Source organism: Echinops telfairi, unplaced genomic scaffold, assembly GCF_000313985.2.
Source record: "Echinops telfairi isolate 266 unplaced genomic scaffold, ASM31398v2 ScPeMD7_31;HRSCAF=116, whole genome shotgun sequence".
Classification (NCBI taxonomy): domain Eukaryota; kingdom Metazoa; phylum Chordata; class Mammalia; order Afrosoricida; family Tenrecidae; genus Echinops; species Echinops telfairi.
In genome coordinates this window covers 60,563,276-60,582,505 of record NW_022103928.1, presented here as the reverse complement: position 1 = coordinate 60,582,505, position 19,230 = coordinate 60,563,276, and the positions used below count along the sequence as shown (strand labels likewise).

The window sequence follows — 19,230 nt, the reverse complement described above, 5'->3', positions numbered from 1 at the left end:
TAAAATGTTAAAAAAAAAAAAAAGAAAGGATGGCCGCCCTCTCTTCAGTAGCACAGAGCTTGACTGGGGAAGAGGAAGGCAGGTGGGACCTCAAAGCCTCTAGTAATGTCCAGTCCTGGATCCCAGCACCGGGCACCTCGGTGACAGTGCACTTCTGACATGGCCAAGACCATGGAAGCCAGACTATGGCATCACCACTGTCACCTGCAGGTGCCCAGAGTAGCACCTGAAGAGCCCCCCCCCCCCCTATGTCCTGAGCAGCAGGCTGCGACAGCACCTCTCGCACTTCCTGCAGCAGGAGATGGGTGTTCAAAAAGTGATGAGCGACTTACTCAAGGGCACTCGGGGCTGGAACTGGGATTCACGCCCAGCTCCTGCAGCACCAAACCCTGCGCTGGCAGAGAGCAGTGGGGACCCGACGTTGGCCAATGACAGAACACCTGGTTGTCAAGGCTGTGGTTTGAATACCACCTGCTGACACCTTGTGAGGATGCCCTCTCCCCACAAGATTCTGGGTGAACTGCCAGTTCTAATGAGGGGCGGCCTGCTGTCACCAAGCCTGCCCTTGCTGCTGTGGGCTCTGCGGCTCCAGGAGGAGATGAGATCCAACCCAGGGCACAAGGTCGCTGTTGGTGCAGACAGAAAGGAGCGCGCTCAGAGTGAAAGAGAAGGCCCCCCACGCCTGTTTACAAAATCTTGCATGGATGTGGTCTCTGGTCCCCCTCCCCTTGCTGCACAAGCAGGACCCGCTCAGGGCGTGTCAGTGTCACCCAGTGAACAAATACAGCTTCTGGACCGACGGAGGAAAGTACTAAGAAGGCCTGGTGGCACAACAGTCAAGCGCTCTGCTGCCAATTACCAGCTGCTCCTCGGGAGACAGGCCTAGCGACCTGCTCCCCTAAGTAAGGATGACAGCTTCAGAAACCCACAGGGTGGTTCCACTTGGCCCTGCGATGGGACCCTGCAGCAGCATGGAGACCACGCCCAGGCCACAGGCTGTGCCCACTCACAGTGCAACTCTGCGGACACCTGGTGCTTCATCGTGGGCCGCCAGTGAACGGGGACAGGACGGGGCCACCAGTACCACCTTGCCTGGGGCACTCCCATCAAGAACTGGCTCTCTTGGCGGTACACACATGCACGGGGCCACAGTCACCCTCACCAGCGTCATGATGACCTGCTGACAGTGACGTCACGCCGCACTAAGTAATGCCTCATGTGCATAGACACTTTGATGCCTGAGCTCAGTCGCTGCCAGGCTCCAACAGAGGTTGTGGCTAGTGTGTACGAGGGCCAGGGTTCAATCCTGGGACCCCTTTAAGTGGTTAGCCCTTCCAGCATACCATCCTAGCGCTGGGTGGGAGCCTGAACTTGAGCTGCCACCTGCTGCCTCCCAGGTGGCTTTGGCACCTAAACGCAGCAGGCCCTCATGGGTACCACCATCCTCAGCAGCCTGCCCTTGATCAGTCCCTGACGAGAACCCCTACCTGGGTATGGGATGGAGAGGAGTGTGAAGTCGGCGTAGCGCTGGGCTTTGTCCACCTTCTCGGAGGAGGTGACACTGCAAGACAGGACACAGGTGTTAGGGAGTCTGTACACACAGAACAAACCCCAACAAGCATCAGCATGGCTTCACATCTCATCAGAGTCCAGCACGGTTCTCTTCTGAGGTGCTCATGTGGCAGAATTAAGAAACTGAGCTTCTCTGCCTCCCCTCCCCCAGGCAACCCTCTTCCATTGGGGGCAGACCCAGCCAGCACCCTAAGATGCAGAACCACCTCCACCGTAGGCCTCACCACCAAAAGCAGTGCAGATGCTGGGACCCCGGTGTGGGGGGCGCCTGGCCCTTCCTCCCCCTCCTAACTTCCCCAAGACTGGTCGAGACTACCTTCCGCAGGGAGCACACAGGACACTTGGAGAGGCTGTTCTGACAGAGGGGAGCCCTGGTGGCAGGGGCCAAGTTCTCAGCTGCTCACTGAACGGGCAGCCATCTGAACTCCCCACCGACTCCAGAGGCCAAAGATGTGGCCGTGGCAGTCTGCCTCCGTAAAGACCTCAGGCAGTTCTAGTCTGTCCTGCAGGGTCGCTAGGAGTCAGAGGCAACTGGACGACCCCAACAGAGTGCTGACAGATGGAGGGAAAAAGGGGATGGGCTCCCTGGGGGACAGACAACCGAAAAGTGGATGAAGGGAGATGTCGGACAGGGCAAGATATGACAAAATACCCATTTATAAACTATCAAGGGCTCATGCGGGAGGGGGGAGCGGGGAGGGAGGGGAAAATGAGGACCTAATGTCGGGGGTTTAAATGGAGAGAAAATGTTTTGAGAAACGATGTACAAATGCGCTTTACACAATTGATGTGTGTATGGATTGCGTTAACAGTTGTATGAGCTCCTAATAAAATGTTAAAAAAGGAAAAAAAAAAAAAGAAAGAAAGGGGATGGGATTATTCATGTAGCCACCAAGAGCCAAGCTGGGATTCCATCCTCACTCTACTGGTTTGTAAGACTACTGCTTGAGGATAATTTAATATTGCATCTATACACACACGTGTTGGTGTGTGCGCGCGCACGCTGGGAAAAACTTTTAGTCACGCTAACCTCGGTTCCGTTTAAACTGCCCTATCATGTGCATTGGCCACATGTGCATTTTTACATGGCCACAGTCACACAAATGCTGGGTATAGACTGGGTTTTGGGGTTCCCTGTGAAATTTTGATGTGCTGGAGATGGGTGCCTGGACTAGGGGTGAAAATCAAGGGGCATCTAAAAGGGCCTCGGGAGCACTACGATTAGCTGTGGCTTCTTAGACAATAGATGAACCTGGGCAAGTCACCTGACACCTCTCTCCTTTTGTCTCTCTCATCGATGAAGGGGGACACAGCCCCTATCTTCGGGGTTGCTTGAAGACACTGTGTGAGGACGCACATGCAGGCACAGCGGGAGGCCTGGCACCCATGTCCGTGGGATCACTCCACCCTGTTATCTGCTACCCCTGTGTCCTGGCTCTATGGACAAACGGCCTCCCCGCACTTACTTCAAGCCAAACTTCACTTTCTTGTTCTCCACCATCAGGTCACAGATGTATTTGACCGACAGGTACCGGAGGAGCTTGATGTCATGGCCTCTGACCTTATCAAAAAGATGCGTGTCGGTGCTTCTGAAATGAAGCAGAGCCAGAGGGAAGTTACGCAGGCACATTCGTCTGATTGGGGCGGGGAGGTGGGGGGGCGGGCATGGAGCCGCTGCCGGCAGAATGTCTGCTTCTGTCCTTACTCCAAGACTCTGAGGGAGAGGGGGCAAGGCAGGGCACATGGCTGCAGGGAGGACGAGGACGCAGAGAAGGTGACTTTCTAAGAGATTACCCAGCTTTCTGGAACGTACTTCAAAGAGGAGCAATTTGCAGCCCAGAAATGGAAACGGGCTTTTGACAGTGCTGTGCTTTAAGCCAGCAGACTTGAGATAATCTCAAAGTTCTGAAGAGCAGCGCGTTGGTGGCTGATAGCGTCTCTGAGCTCCATCAGCAGTTTACCGCCCTGCAGCCCTCCCCCAACCTATGACCCCTCCCTTTCAGCCAGGGGCCTTGCTCATCATGTCAGGCTGGCACTTTCCCGGGAGACGGACTCTTCCAGCATTTTATCAAGGAACTGCACCTTACTAGCAAGTGAAGTAGCTCTACTTAGCAGCCCCGTGAAGCAAGAGAAAGAGCATTTTCTAATCCCCTGGCTGCCCTTGGGTCGGCCATGCAGACACAGGCAAAGGAGAAAGGGCAGCCAGTCACCATTACTTTTCCCGCCCTGCTCCAGTGGTCCAGCGAGGCCCTCACCCAGAGAAGGGAAGGCCAGACCAGGCCAACGGTCAGGCATTCCAGAGGGCAGGCTGCCATGGCCAACAGGGCCCATCTCCGCACTACAGCTCATGCCAGGCAGCTGACTTTTCCAGGGTGCATTCCGGGGATGCTTGCTATCAGCTAAAGGTATTCACATGGTACGCACTGTACAAAGCAGCTTCTCCGAGGCACCCTATAATGAGGGGCCTGTCTCCCTCCCTTCAGAGGTCCCTAGGACTCCCTCGTACAGAGCTCTCACTCAGGGCACTAGCTGCACAGCCTTTAACCCCCTCGGTCTCCACGGAGGACACCAGGCGTACCATGAGGTCAGAAGTCTGTGCCGAGGGCACTTTCAGACAGGCCAGGTCACTGGGGCCCAGGCCTAGACTCCCTGTTGCAGGAGCTTGGGGAGGGGCCCCTCCCTCTGAGACCCCGCTGCACAGCCAGGATGAAGGGTAAAGACATACTGCTGTGAGTATTCCAGACAGCCAGCTTGGGGGACTTCACAGCAACAGACTTTTCGGGGGTGGGGGTGGGGGAGGGCAGGCGGGAGAAAGGAGTCAATCCACCCGCCTCACCCCCAGGACATTCAGTGTGCAGATGGCCACCCTGGCCAGACCCCGCCCGATGGCCCAGCACTGACCGGAGTGCGCAGTCCTCCTCCGTGATGTCCCCTGCATCTGCCCAGGCGTCATCTGCACCCCCTGACAGAGAAGCCTGCATCAGTGGCTCCACCAAGGTCCCAGTGCTGAGTGGGCTAGGACACCCTGGCCCCCTCCACGGGCCACCAGGTGTTTCTTCCCACCCAGCACTCTATCCTCAGATCACTGCTACTGAGTGATCGACTCCCAGCGACCCTGTAGGACACAGCAGAACTGCCCCTGGGGGTTTCTGAGGCTGTACAGGAGTGGAAAGCCTCGTCATCCCTCCCTTGGAGCGGTTGGTGGTTTTGAACTGCTGGCCTTACGGCTGGCAGCCCAATGAGTAACCCACTATGCACCCAGGGCTCCGTACCTGAGCGAAACACCTGGGTACCCCCTGCTTCCTGATTTAAGGGAGGCACACGCGTCCACCCTGCCCCTCACCCCACCCAGTGCCAGCAGCCCTTCCATAGCAGTGGGCGGAGGGTCAGGAGATGTCACCTGAGAAAATATAGTTGTAGCCAGTGCGTCCATACAGCTCCCCCCATCCCGCCAGCGTGGCCGACCTGCAGATGTGCTGGGAGACACAACAGCATCAGAGTCAGAAAGCTTGCTAAAGCGCACCTGCTGTGGAGCAACTAGGATTTCCCCACACTTCCAGGTCAGCAGAGTGGGCCCGGAACAGCCCCTACCCTGGTTGTCTCAGCAGCAAGGCTGCAACAGGATCCTTAGAGTGCAGCCAGTCTGTCCTGGCACCACTGTGTCACTGACAGCAATGAGGCAGGACCGTAGTGTGCACACTGCAGGTTTTTCCACAGGGAGCCCTGAAGGCATTCCTGCACCTTCAGTGATGAAGAGAAATAGGTACAGGTGTGTGTGTGTGTGTGTGTGTGTGTGTGTGTGTGTGTGTGTGTGTGATGTGTAAGGTCACGCAAGGGGGGCAAGCTGGTCTATGAGTTCAGCTCTGCTGACACCCCCCCTCCCAGTGCATCCCCCGTGGTCCAGGGGAGCAACCTTTATAGCAGTGGATGTGTCTGTAAAGAATATGGAGTCGCTCTGGCTGTGCTTAATATCCTTTCTTTTCTTCATCATGAAAGGGATCAGAGCTCCAGAACTAGCCCCTGGCCTGAACGCTGATGCCCGTGAGGTGCAGTGTGCTCCGGCCGGCGGACTGGGGGCAGGAGGACATGTCTGGTGGTGGAAAAGCCCCCTAGCCCAGAACAGCTAACAGCCCATGCAACACAAAAGGGGTCCCTGAAGACTGCAAAAGGAAGAGGTGTGGGTGGGAACCAGACCCTCTTCCATCTTAGTAGGAGGGTGTTAGCCTGGAGCCGAGCTGGGCTCACATGGGTACTTTTCCAGGCCGGGGTGAGAAACAGGAGGACGACTGTTCTGGAAGCCCAAAGAGAAGGACCAGGGTTGGGGTGCCAAGGCCTAACAGGAGACCCTAACATGATGGGAAACTTCTCTGGGTCCAAGAACGAGCACTTTAAAAGTGATGAAAATGACAAGTTACCTCGGCAGTGCGCACACCGTGCCTGACCTGTTGTGAGGAGGTCCCAGGCTCTTCCAGGCGCGCCAGCCTGCCCCAGCCTTTGAGCATCCAGGAGCAGCAGGGGGACACCTTAGTAGGAATGCGCCCGTGCCCAGGCGGAGGGTCCCTCAAACTCTGATGGCAGGAGGAGGTCAGATTGCCCGAATGGATCGGAACAAGAGGTCACCCAGCTGCTGCAGGTGGGCTCTCAACACCTCACCCTCCTCCATCCAGCTAGGCTTCGGGCACCAACCCTCACTCTCCTCAGCACTGTTTCTGCTAAATGTTTACAGAGCAGACACATCGCGCTTCCTGGCTGCTGAGCTTTGAGACAGCTTAAAGTTCTTTTCCAGTCAGAACCTCCTGTTCCCATTCTTCTCCCAATCCCCTTCTCTCATGTCCTTGTCTTTGTGGTGTTGGAGACAGCCAGCCCTGGGCCCACAAAGAGGTGTCCAGGGTCAGAGAGGGACACAGCAGGTGGGCTGCCAACTCCGCGAGAGGGCACAGAGCTCTGCAGAAAAGGCCCCATCTGCCTTCAGATTCCAAGACTAAACACCTGCTCCTGGACCCTTGGGTCCCATTCCTAATCCATCACTCAGCCTTAGCTCCAGACTGGCAAAGCAACATCTAACTTTGACTGCTTCCCAGGTCTCTAATTAGGAACGGCTCTAAGACGACCTATCTAAGTTGAAACTGCCAGTGGATCCCCTCAGATGCACACTGGCCCGGATCTGGTTTCCAACGTGTTCTGTATTTCTGTTTTGTGTGTTCATATCAGGGTGTACCTTAGAGGTGTGAAGCTGTGTGGCATGCTGTTCTGTGTTTTGGTACATGCAACTCAGGACTCGTGAACCGAAGGGACAGCCCTGACACAGGGCTTGGAGGCGGAGCTGAGGTCGAGGAGTCCAGAAAGAAAAAGAACGCCTGGAAGCTGATTGTGATAGCAACTGTACAATACAGCTCAACGTGACTGAACTACGGAATGATACGTGTACTCACTCCCAATTAATAACAAATTAAAAAAAAAAGTGTTCAGCGGGATTCAGTCACATAGCAACCAGTCTTGGCACAAAACACCAGTGTCTGACCCTGACTCCTCACCTCTGAAAAGCAGAACAGACTGCCCTAATTTTAATAGGCTGAAAGCCAGATGCAAGCATTGGGGGAATGGTACAAGACATTTTACCTTCAGTGCTCGAACTGAGGGGGCCACCGCTCCCAGGGCACGCATCTTCCAATCCACCCCTGAAACCACGAGGTAGAAAGCCTTCCCAAAGCCCATGAGACAGATCGCCCCCTCCCCCTCTAAATGCACATCTTACAACCACATTGACAGGGGACCTCACCTCAGCTGGGGTCAGGTGTTCAAGATGTGGCGAGAGGGAGAATAAGCAGTTGTTGCCGCATCTAACTGTGCTGGGGTCACCCCAAATCTGACCCCCACACACACACAATAAGGAAACCTTACTGGAAACTCAAGGGGGGGCATGCATGTCTCAGAGCAGGCAATTACCTGTCTGAAGGGAAATGGGGAGGTGTAACCTACCCCCATCAGGAAAACATGAGTAATGGTACTTCTGTCGAACCAAGGGGAGAGCAGGCCTGTTACTAGATTCCTAATTGGACACTTTTGACCTAGTTTCTATGCAGCCCTCGGTGACCCAGTCCATGCGCTGTAGACTCCTGCGACTTTAGACTCTAGTCTTTCGAGGTGTACAACCTGCTTCATAGGCCACACCAGGACTCACTATGGAAACCCCACTGGGCTTTACTTCAAACCCACTGATAGTCCCTGGACTTCAGGCTGAAACTTCCTAGTGTGAGAAGTAGATGACTGCTGGCCCAAGGGATGACTTGGCTGGACACTGGACTTTGGTTTGAATCCCTTGCCTTGAGGGGCCCAACGAATGGTGCCCTGGAACTACCATCTACTATTCTAATGCTCTCCTGACTTCACTATAACATGCATTAATCTAATAGGCGTGGCTCTGCTATTATAAATGACATTATTGTAAGATCTGCCCTATCACCAACCCCCTTTTTCTGTGTAGTGTCCTAAGAGTTTAGCCTGTATAAGTCAAAAGTGTTATAAATTTTATAGCACTGACTAAACTAAAGATACCATTAATGTGTAGTGCTTACAAGTTGGGGTGCTAACCACAAGATCGGCAGTTTGAAACCACAGCCAGTTCCTCAAGGGAAGGACTAGGCAGTCTACGCCTGTGAGGATTTGCAGGCTCAAAGACTCACAGGGGCAGCTCTACCCTGTCCTATGGGGTCATTAGGAATTAGCACGGAATTGATGACAGTGGAAGTGATGACTTAGGTGGATGACTGATCATGTTCTCTAATATAAAACGACAATGATACCTCTAAAATGAACCAGAGACATATATATACCACAGATGCATGAATGGATTTGGGGCTTGCAATTAATTCTAGGCCCAATTAGTTCTTATGACACGGCCCTCGTGAAGAGATCACTAGAGATGGGATAGCAAAGTGTGGCGAAGAAACAAGAAAGGATAGCATCTGGGAATCTTAAAAGGCTTGTTTTCCAAAACGCAGTCATCTAAGTGAGGCATCAACTAAGTCCACAAGAAGAACATCAATGTGTGATCCAAGGATTATAAATATAATCTACATCAGTGGTTCTCAACCTTCCTAATGCCGAGACCCTTTAATACAGTTCCTCATGTTGTAGTGACCCCCCCAACCATAAAATTCTTTTTCCCCCCCTCCTTCCACCCCCCTATAAAATTATTTTTGTTGCTCCTTTATAACTGTTATTTTGCTACTGTTATGAATCGGGTGACCCCTGTAAAAGGGTCATTCGACCCCCAAAGGAGTTGAGACCCACAGTTTGAGAACCGCTGATCAAAATCTAAAGGAGGAAATGATACCAGAGCTTAAATTGTGAACACCTGGTTTGCAGGTGGTTAGAAATGACAGTGGAAGCCCACAATCCATTTGTAGGGTCCACACATGGAATAAACAACTGGTGAATCCTGATTGCAGTTGAGGGATGAGTCTCCCTGTTATTAGACAGAGCATTGCAACGTCAATTATGGCAGAGATAGGTCAAAGTGTATTATCTTATCATTTGACCCATTTTAAATCTGTTTCAGTTTTTTTTAAAAGGGGAAGGGTTTTGAAAAACATGTGGACTTTTGGTGACTCCTCTGACCATGGGGCAGGGGTGTGAGTAGCCTTGCTAACATGCAGAAGGCACTGGAAAGTGGACTGTTGCAGGTGCAGTGAGGTTAACATTTAGCATCCTGTCATTTGATCTCCCTTATGATCCACTTAAATTTGTTGTTTTATTTTCAGCTTTCCCATTTCGATTGTTACCAGTTCCTTTGTTACTGGTCTTAGTTTTTTGTGTTGTTGTTGTTGGTTTAATGATGTTCTGCATATGAAATCCAGGATTAGGAAATAAAAGGAATCCAGGATAGTTAAGTCTATAGACAGTAACTGGACTACTGACTGGTTCTCTGAGGTTATGGCAAGAGAGGTGGGGGAAATGGGAAGCTAACAATGATGAGTATGAAAATGTTCTAAAAAGACTGCGGTGATGACTGTACAACTCTTCCTGATGTGACTAAACCACTGAATTCTGTATGATAAGCCCCCGCCCCAAAAAAACAACCCTATGATTATGATCAAGCATGTAACAAAAATTCCTAACCTGTTTTTTTTGCTGTCTTTAAAAAACTGTTTGTGAATGAGGTGAAGGTTTAACGGGTGTATCGTTAGCTTCACAGTCAACAATTTACAGACATTTTACTTCAAGTCATCCGTTCCCATGCCTTCACTGTCCCATTGGCAGTGGCCGCCTGTCTCCGTCCCTCCTTCCCTGACTTAAGCCCCTGTCCTTGGGCAATGCTGCCCTTTGGATTGTAAATGGTTGAATTTTCTAACACCAGGCTGAGTTTAGTTCTAGACCTGAGGGGGTGACTAAGGCCTATAGTTTGTTTGGTGGTGGGGGGCCCGGAATCCCACCTGTCTCTATCTGACCAATAAGCCCGGCCTCTTTTATGATGTTGGGTTGAACTGGGTTTTGAAGTAAAACCTTCACTGAAAAGCCATTACTTAACCCACCCTCTCCCTCAACCTGGCAGAGTGAAGTGCCCAGACTAAAGTTGCCACCATGACACGCATCACCCAGCACCTAGCACAGTCAGCACCACAGACCTCTGAAGAAGATACCATGTTAGTCAAGACCCTCACGCCTCTGCCTTTCTAATGTTCTCTCCACTGCTGTTCACCCAGCTGCCTCCTGTGCCCCAGTGACCGACCCTGGGGAGGACAGGACTGGCTTCGTCACTCGGATCCCACGAGAACCAGCACAGGCCCTGGCGTGCTTCATCTAGAACCTACCCAAGCATGCACTTACAAGTGAGCACTTTGCTGGGTTCTAGGAGTACAACAGTAAGATAGGGCCTCTGCTCTCAGGGATGACAGCAGAGGGGAGAGGACATTTAACCATGCAATTAGAATTTGGGTAATAGGTAACCTCACACTGAGTCAAGGGAAGTTAAAACCAAACTCACTGCCATCAAGTGAATGCTGACTCACAGCGACCCTATAGGGCAGGGTAGAACTGCCCCTGTGAGATCCTGAGACTGTAACTCTTTGTTTTTTGAGACTGTAACTCTTTAGAGGAGTAGAAAGCCCCATCTTTTGCCCGTGGAGCGGCTGGTGGTTTCGAACTGCTGACCTTGCAGTTGGCAGCCCAACACATAGCCACTGCACCCCCAGGGATCAAGGGAAGTGGGGAAGTTTGACAGGGTATCATACTGGCGAGACGGGGAGCAAAGGAAGGAGAAAGCAGGTTAACAGCAAAAGCCAGCTCCACTCCTCATGCCCTGCAGCGACTCCTTGGCAGCGGTGGGCTGAGGGCTCCCTCCTCACAGGCCTGCCTCCTCTGAAACATACAGCTTCCTCCCCAGGTGCTCTGTGTTTGGCGCGGGAGCTCCCGTTCATTCCTCGCTGTCTGCAGACAACTGAGAAACACACTCTGGTGTGGCACCCTGCCCTAGGTGCTGCAGGGCCTCTCAGAGCCTCTCCGTGGTACTTGTATGTTAACTCTGGAGATCAGGCCAAATATGGTACAGGCATTTCTCATGCTAACCGACGTCGAACTGCTCCCATAGCATATCCTTCGATGGCTGTTCTCTGGAACACACTTCACTTGCTCCTCAGGTACCAGCTGTCTGCGAACCAATACGTGGATTGCCTCTTTGCCGCCCGCTTCTCGAGCGCCCACCTAAGTCTTAGCCTCTCTTTTCCACTGCCAGCCCGGTTCAGTGGGATGCCATCTGCATAGAACATGCTCCTGCCCCTTCCTGCTGACTAACCTTCTCCTTGTCCTCCAACTGGTTACACAGCCAGGACCCTGTTCCACAACACAAAGACGGGCTGTTTAGTAAGAACTTTCTTTCCCTATTTAGTCCGACCCTTAAAGTTGGTGTCAGAGTGCCGTGGCTTTGCGGGCCTGCTTCCCAGAGCACCAGCCACAAAGCAGCCGCCAGGAAGCCCGAGGGCAAACAAGAGACCATAGAGACCCAACTGCCCAGGAGAGAGCTTGGCGAGGGGAGGGCACGGGAGCCAGGTGCCCAGGAGAGAGCTTGGCAGGGAGGGCACGGGGCACACCTTACCTTGCCCCTGAATAGGATGACGGGGCACACGAACCGTCCTCTGCATCTGGCCATTTTGCTGCGCTGGACGAGGTCTTGCAGTTTGCCCACCTGCACAGTGCTCTCAAACCTAACACACAGGAGAGGGGGCAGTCAGGCTTCTCCCGGGCCCCAAGGCTCTGTGTGCACACTCATTAACGTAGCACCACTATCATGCCCCTGTGGAGACTGACAAGCTTCAGAACTCTTGGGTTTGGTGTGTGGGTTGGTAAGTCCTAATTCTACATCACTGGCATATTTCCTTTCCCCAAAAAAGAAGAAACTTCACATCAAAGCTCCTAAGTCATCCCGATTTCAGAACCTTCAAGGTGGTAAAAAAGCTAGGTAAATTGACGACATGGCATATAAAATATATGGAGGTGAGGTGGGGAGCTTCAAAAAGTTCATGGAATAATGGTATAATAGAAAGGGAGTCCTTCCCCACAGACTTCTTGATGCCCCTTCGTAGAAACACAGAGCAAACGGAACGCCGACTGTGTTTAGGGCGTCTGGTGTTTTACTCCAAGCAAGAGACCAGAGGTGCAGCGCCCTTTTTGTGAGAGGGTGAGCTGCAGGTCTGAGCTGAGGTGCCCTCGGCTCTCTCGCCACCATGCCCACCAGCTCTGACAACCTAAGTAACCCACCTAACAGGGCCTCTTGGCGCAGGAGGGAAGGAAGTGATTTGTGGCTTTGGAAAGGTTGCTAGTTAGTTTCCTTGGTAGGAAACTCCTGCCCCAGGAAAGTCTGTGTTAGCATGGAGGTCCAGTGAGTCAGCCCGTATCAGATGACAGTTCCCTAAAGGAAGGGCCCGTCCTCAGAGCTTCTGCAGTCGAGGAGGAAGGAGGCCAAGTCTTTGCAGATGTCCAGAGGAGCCTAGTACATGGGAGGGGAGACGCTTGTGTCCTCCTTACAAGGGCCATGACGTCATGCCCAGTCCTCCAGGAGGCTCAGCCCTGGGGCTGTGACTGCACAGTGCCACGTGGTCACTGGCACACACAGCTTCAGGCAGAGCAAGGCGGTCACTACCACACGTCTGTCAGGGTATGTGGACACTGTTGGGGTGATAGCATTAACATCTTTAAAAAACACTGCTGACTTCCCTGTTATAGGGAGATATGTTCAGCTACTATCAGGTAGGGCCTGAAACTGGAGTTAGAAAGTGGTTTTCTAAGTAGAAGTCAAAACAGCTTGATCGCAGGAGGAGGATGGGGGCAAGAGAGAAGTGACATCTTCCAGGGTGTTGTTGTCTATGAAGTCTGACTCAATGTAAGTTTTCCTTCATCACTGAAGGATGGCGTAAGAGCAGCAGACTGGAAGAGGCTGTGTGCTTCTCCCCAGACACCCGTGGCTCACGTGAGAAGCAGAGTGCTGCATATCCCAGCCCACACCTTTCCCTGTGAAATAACAAGGCACCCGGTCCAAAAAACGGAATGGAGACTTTGTAAGGAACTGAAGAGCACATTCGGTCCTTCCCAGAACATCAGTAGTGCCCAACCTCCCCCCACCTCCTGGGGCCCCAGGCCATTTCCACAGGTCTCTGCCAGTCAAGTAGGGGACAGGTGGGGCCACTGGGCAGCTCCCTCCCTGGAGCTCTCACCACTGAAGCTACATCTGCTTCTCCTAGGTTCCGTCCCACCAGTCAACACACCTGAATCAGAAATCCCAGGCAGTGGCCCCTCTCCAGCTCAGGACCTCCCCCTTGGTGGCTGGCAGTGGCTCACCGTACTGCTTCCCTCACCCAAGGGTCCCATCGCCTCTCATCCCTGAGATCTTGTTTTGGCAGTGCAAGCACTACATTTATTCCAAGGAGTAAGTGTAGACAGGTTCATCATGCATGCACTGGCATTTCTGTCATGATGTTACCAGGTGGGGAGATGAAAAAACAATGACTACTCAATAACACATTTAGAAAACGACGACAACTTATTTCATTGAAGAACTCTACTTTCTTGACTAGCATTTACACACAAATAGTTTTCAAAGACGACGCTGTGGTCACATGGTTTCCAATGGGATGCTTTCCCGGGCTATCAGAACCCCTCCAAACTCAGCTGGCTGCTCCCTGGGCCCCAACTCCCTGAAATACATGTGCCTGAGGCCTGTCACCAACAGGAAGCAGGGATAACGGAGGACTTGCAGACACCATCCCGTTTACAGATGAAGACTGAGGCTTACTGATAGGGAACCACTGGCTCGAGGTCCCAAGGCAGCAGAGGAGTGGGGATTCTAAATCTGGGGGGTAGGGTGGGAGGGCTACTGGGGCCCAAGGCCTTAACCACTGTCCCCATGGCTTCGTCTGTACTACTCCTAATTCCAGTGCCTGTCAATACTCTGCTATTGCTTAGTGGTCAGTATACATGAAAACTAAAGGCAAAAAACGATCTATCTGGCCATATCCCTGGTGTCAAAGCATGGCTGGGCCATTCAGAGATTCCTATCCAGGTTCACATTCGCAGCTGATGGGCTGAGTTGGGGAGATGGGCTCACAGGACCAAACCATTTCCTAAATCCAGTTCTAGCCTGTTTAAATAGGTCTGATTACTGTCACATCCATACAAAAGCCAGATGGGTGAGGGAGCAGAATATCTGATCTCTTCCGTCCACCAGCAGCTCTGCGCCCAGTACCACTTCAAGGCCTCACCAGGAGTGAGAGGCGGGCAGCCGGGAGTGACTCCTCTCTGATTAAGGATGCTACTCGGGGACCATAGGCAGAAAGATGAGCCCTAACTAAGTAAGGTAAGAGAATGACTGGTGGTGAAAGAAAAAAAAAGGTCTAACAGGTAGCTATGGGAGAAGCAGGAAGACCTGGCTTTTAACCCAATCTGCTTATTATCTCTGACCATGGGCAAAGACCACCAGCTGAGCCTCCACTTTATCCTCTGTAAAACGGGGATGAACCATCTTCAAAGGGTACTTCTAGGGCCATAAGTGAGCAAGTAAGACACCCCTCCCATGTGGCAAAAAACAAACACTCATCAATACGAGTTTCCCTCTTACAGGGATAGACTGAATTGGCAGACTTCCTTTCCTTCCAGGAAAAGTTGGGAGGCAACCAAGACTGACTACTGCCACTTACAAAGGCAGTCTGGCATCACTCAGGAGAGCTTGCTGGAAAATGCAGAAGCTCTAAGCTAACTAGATCTACTAACCAGATTCCGTCATTACTAAAACCCCAGGTGGTTCGCTCCTCGGGGCAAGTTTGACCCTGACTAAGTTTACTAACAGAATTTCACAGGACCACGGAGATAAAGCCAGCAGCCAGCTCTGAAGAACAGTGGGGTGGAGGGGATGGGCAAGGGGGAAGAGCTTGGGCTCAGAAACTCCAAGCTTCAGGGATTGGAGAGCGTATGTTTATTACTAGCTCTATGAGAAGGGCTCTGGGAGATATAAGGACCATAAAGTGGGCAGGAGAGTCTAAATCTCCAGGATGGAAGACCCCTGGAGTTGCTTGGTTACAGAACTGGGAACACGGTGACTTTTCTGGGACAGATATGCCAGGGTCCTCAATGCATTCATCCTCTCAGTGGACCTAAAAACCACCTCTTCCCAAGATGGACACTCTACTAAACACCTGCGAGTGAGTGAGGATACTAGGCTCAGTCCTTGGATACCTCTGACCAAATTGTTCCTCAGCCTCCCTTGGGGCGAGGGGAGGCTCTCACACCTCAGCAGCAGGTAAGGAGCATCTCCAGAGATCTTTGAGATTCCGAATCTGAGAGCCCACAAAACACCCTAGAACCTACCAGTGTAATGAGCCCCTCGGAGAAAAAGCCACTCAACGGCCACACATGACCCACATGTCCACTCCTCAGTCTGAGGACCAAGAGCCTAAACAAGTTGATCCTTAAGGGCATTTCAAGAAGGTCCTACTCATCCTTTCAAGCCCAGCTCTGAGGGCGTCCCAGCGTGAGGGTCCGAAACTCCTCTCTACACCAGGGGTCCTCAAACTACTGCCCGCCTGCCAAGGACATTTATTCGGCCCGCCAGATGGTTTTTGCCCATTTGGGGTTTTTTTGCTTCAAAATAAGATATGTGCAGTGTGCATAGGAATTTGTTCACAGTTGTTTTTTTTAAAACTATAGTTCGCCTTCCAACGGTCTGAGGGACAGTGAACTGGCCCTCTATTTAAAAAGTTTGAGGACCCCTGCATCTACACTAAGGGAATGGCTCACCTAGTCTGCCTACAGCTGGGTTTCATACACCCTCAAGAGCATCCAAACCACCTGGGTGTCCGCAGCCCCTGGAGCTTCATTTCTTACAAGTTCCGGTGCCTAAGTCCTACCGCCAGGCAAAAAGGAAGCACTCAGCACTGTAAGTACTTTTTTAAGAGCAAAGGAGCCCCGGTGGCCTAGGGGGCTGCGCACCCACCAGCCACTCCCTGGGAAACTAACAAGCATTGTCTACTGGGGGGGGGGGATGGACCCGATGGCAGCAGGTTTGGAGCGTGTGCTCTTCTGGAGCCAGAAGCTATCACAGTTTCCATTACAACAGCACACCACCAAGCAGGGCCACCGATCTGATAGGTGCTTTGGACAACAGCTCCTAGAATCCCCTTAGGGCAGCAGCAGAATCACCTTGGAGCTCAACAAAAGGTGTTATCTGGAACCTCCTTGCCTTTTGTGATTATTCACTATCAAATAATTGCTACCACATATCGGCTACAGATACATCTTCAAGATGAGGGAAATATTAGCCCACGGTCATTCATAATGGTGGCCAAGGGTTTGCGGAAATACTGCGCTTTAGGTCAAAGTCACAAACGCAGCAGACCCATTCACCCCAGTCATCCAGGTTATCTGGTACAGAACTACACCAGGCTGGGCTTAGCTCCGTTCCTTCTGAGGGACCTGGACCTACACCTACACCTACACCAGCTACTTCTCCAAGATTTCAGTTAGCCAGGACAAGGACCACCTGAGGTAGATACACTGACGCTCTGGTTAAAGGTCAATAAACAAGTTCAACGTTGGTTATCAACCAGGAAGGGGAACCAGTCAGGATGGAACCCAGGCAGCCTGACTCCAGACCTGGGGTCTGAGAGCTGCTGCACAGGGTGAAATGCTCTTCGTGGATCTTGACAAGGCATGTTCCCCACACCACACTCCCTTAAAAGGAAGATATGCAGAGAGGTGAGGTGTCTGGGCCAATGCTTGCACAACTGCTCCCGGGTGGAGTGAAGAGAAATCCAGGGTGGGTGACTCCAAACTCCTCATTCTACACCCTAACCGCTCAAACCCAGGAAACCCTAACACCTGGGGAAAGTGAGCTGCCCTGCCCAGCTCCAGGTGGATTCCCTATGCGTGTCAGGGCCTCCCGAGGTAGGTACACCATGGTCACATGATGCTCACGTGTCTTTCTCCTTCTCAGAACTCTCATACTCCAGGAACACGATGTGCCGGGGATAGTGGCCACAGATCTCCCCATTCACGTTTTGGATCACGCTGTAACAGTAATCACGACCAAACAGCTCCAGACATCTCTTCTCAATGCGCTCAACCTGTATGGAGGAGGAGACCTGAGCATGAAGAAGGGAAGACCCTGGTTCTCTGGATGTGAGCACTACGTGGCCCGGGATCTCAAGAGGCCACTGGGGAGGGCTCGTGTCTCTGAAATGACTCAACGCTGTCAGATCACAGGGCCTGATCTGCAGTACTTTAACCCTTCTACAGTATGCTTTAGGGGGCAGCCCTGAACCCCTCAACACTGCTTGTGACGCTGTATGTTATTTGAAGAACAACACTGTAGCTTTCATTAGATACTCAAAATGACCCACAAACCATTAACTTGTAAGAATTCTTGTAGTTTAATTGGCACTAATCCATTACCTTGCCTTAGTTCCGGATTGCCCCAGTCTCCACCTACAGACCAGGGCCTGGTGCAGCGAGTACGTGCTGTGGACAAAGCTGTCCTTTCAACACCAGTTACTTATGAAACAGAAGGCACAATGCCCCCACCCCCAAAATAAGTGCTTGTTTTGTTCACAGTTAAAGGAAAGGTCCACTTTCAAAAAGAAACTAAGAAAGAGGCACAAGGCTTATAACATCTTGGAAAGTTTGCAAGGGATCGGGGAACCTGAGTTCAAATTCATAGACATTATTAAGGCTGGCTGCAGTCAAAGCCAGGTGAGACCTGGAAATGGGATGTAAGTAAACCATGGTCCTCCTCTACAGCTACTTAAAAGCCCCTGTGCTTGAAGAAAGCCAGCATCTTGAACTCACTGCCGTGTGGTCAATTCTGATTCATAGGGACCCTCCAGGACAGGGTTGAACTGCCCCTGTGGGTTTCTGAGCCTACCACGTTTTATGGGAATAATGCGGACTTTGCCATTTGCAGTCCCACATGAAACCCACCAGGCCAGGGGGCTCCCGGGGCTTAAACTAGGAACCCTAGTTTAAGGACGTGTTAAGAGTCATGAAGAAGCCTGCTATGAAATAAGGATTCTTGGGGGTGGGGGGTGGGTTAAGCCAAGGAATCTTTGCACAAGTGTCCCACTTTCTGAAACTGGGTCTTCCAACTACACTCTGAAAAAAAGACCAAAAAAAAAAAGGACTTTGTCACTTGGAAGGTGGGCAAGCCCTGTCCTCATTGACGTCTTCCCTGAGTTACTCCAGGGAAGCCCTGAGCTAACCCACTTCTGGGACGGAACCTGTGCATGGTAATTCCTTGGGGGAAAGAAAGGCCTAGGAATGGGAAAGCATCCCACCGGAAAACCTAATGCCCAAACCTCGAGCAGACGAGAGGGCTGCTTCAGCAAGACACCCAGGGCTGCCAGGCAGGCACTATGAGGTGGATGGCCCGACTGATGAAACGAGGGAAATCCCAGTGGAGACGAGAGGAACTAGCCCTGCTTTCGATTCCAGCCAGGGAGTGTGGACCATCTTTCTGCTCTGCTGGCAGGGCAGAGACAAGCCTGTCACCCCAGGAGGCTCTCCACACTTCTTCCAGCCTCTTCAATGGGATGGAGGAGCCGAAGGCTGCTTCTTCCTTGTTTTGATTTGGACTTGGGGGATTTTTGTTAAACACGCTCCTGAGCCCACTCTTACCCGGACACCGTAACCTCTGAAGCTGGATGGACCCTCAGCTCTGACCCTTAACTCCCAACCACCTGTCTCCAACCTTCTGGGTTCACCTACTCTAAGGGGCTTCTTGTGTGATGTTTGAGTATGACCCTTTCAACAGGCGCCCCGGGAGGCGCGCCACTTTTTCAGCATGGGAGGGGGAGGGGAGGGGTGGTGGTGGTGGTGGTGGTGGTGTGTGTGTGTGTGTGTGTATCAGCATGGGAGAGGTGTGCGTGTGTATCAGCATGGGAGAGGTGTGTGCGTGTGTGTCAGCATGGGAGAGGTGTGTGCGTATGTGTCAGCATGGGAGAGGTGTGTGCGTGTGTGCAGCATTCTGGCCCTCCTCAGCTCTCCTCCGTTCACTCCCAAAGCCATCTCGCCCCGGGCTCACCTTGGTGCCGCCCGTCCCGCTCCCATCCTTGGCCCGGTACTGAGTTCGGGAGAACTCCTCCAGCAGCTCCCCGAGTCCCGGTTCCTGCGGCGGCGGGT

The 19,230-nt window shown here is 52.3% G+C and overlaps 1 protein-coding gene across 1 annotated transcript in view; it reads right to left on the bottom strand.

Moving 5' to 3' along the window:
- MTMR14 (myotubularin related protein 14) overlaps window positions 1-19,228 on the bottom strand; it is a gene marked incomplete at its 5' end in the record, with an annotated part of 39,325 nt that extends 20,097 nt beyond the window's left edge. The window contains 7 exons of the mRNA XM_045289842.1: window positions 1,488-1,561; window positions 3,039-3,161; window positions 4,474-4,534; window positions 4,973-5,048; window positions 11,666-11,774; window positions 17,032-17,180; window positions 19,133-19,228. Of these exons, the coding sequence (XP_045145777.1) occupies window positions 1,488-1,561; window positions 3,039-3,161; window positions 4,474-4,534; window positions 4,973-5,048; window positions 11,666-11,774; window positions 17,032-17,180; window positions 19,133-19,228 (688 nt within the window). The remainder of the gene's footprint in view (window positions 1-1,487; window positions 1,562-3,038; window positions 3,162-4,473; window positions 4,535-4,972; window positions 5,049-11,665; window positions 11,775-17,031; window positions 17,181-19,132) is intronic.
- Window positions 19,229-19,230: the final 2 nt, after the last annotated feature.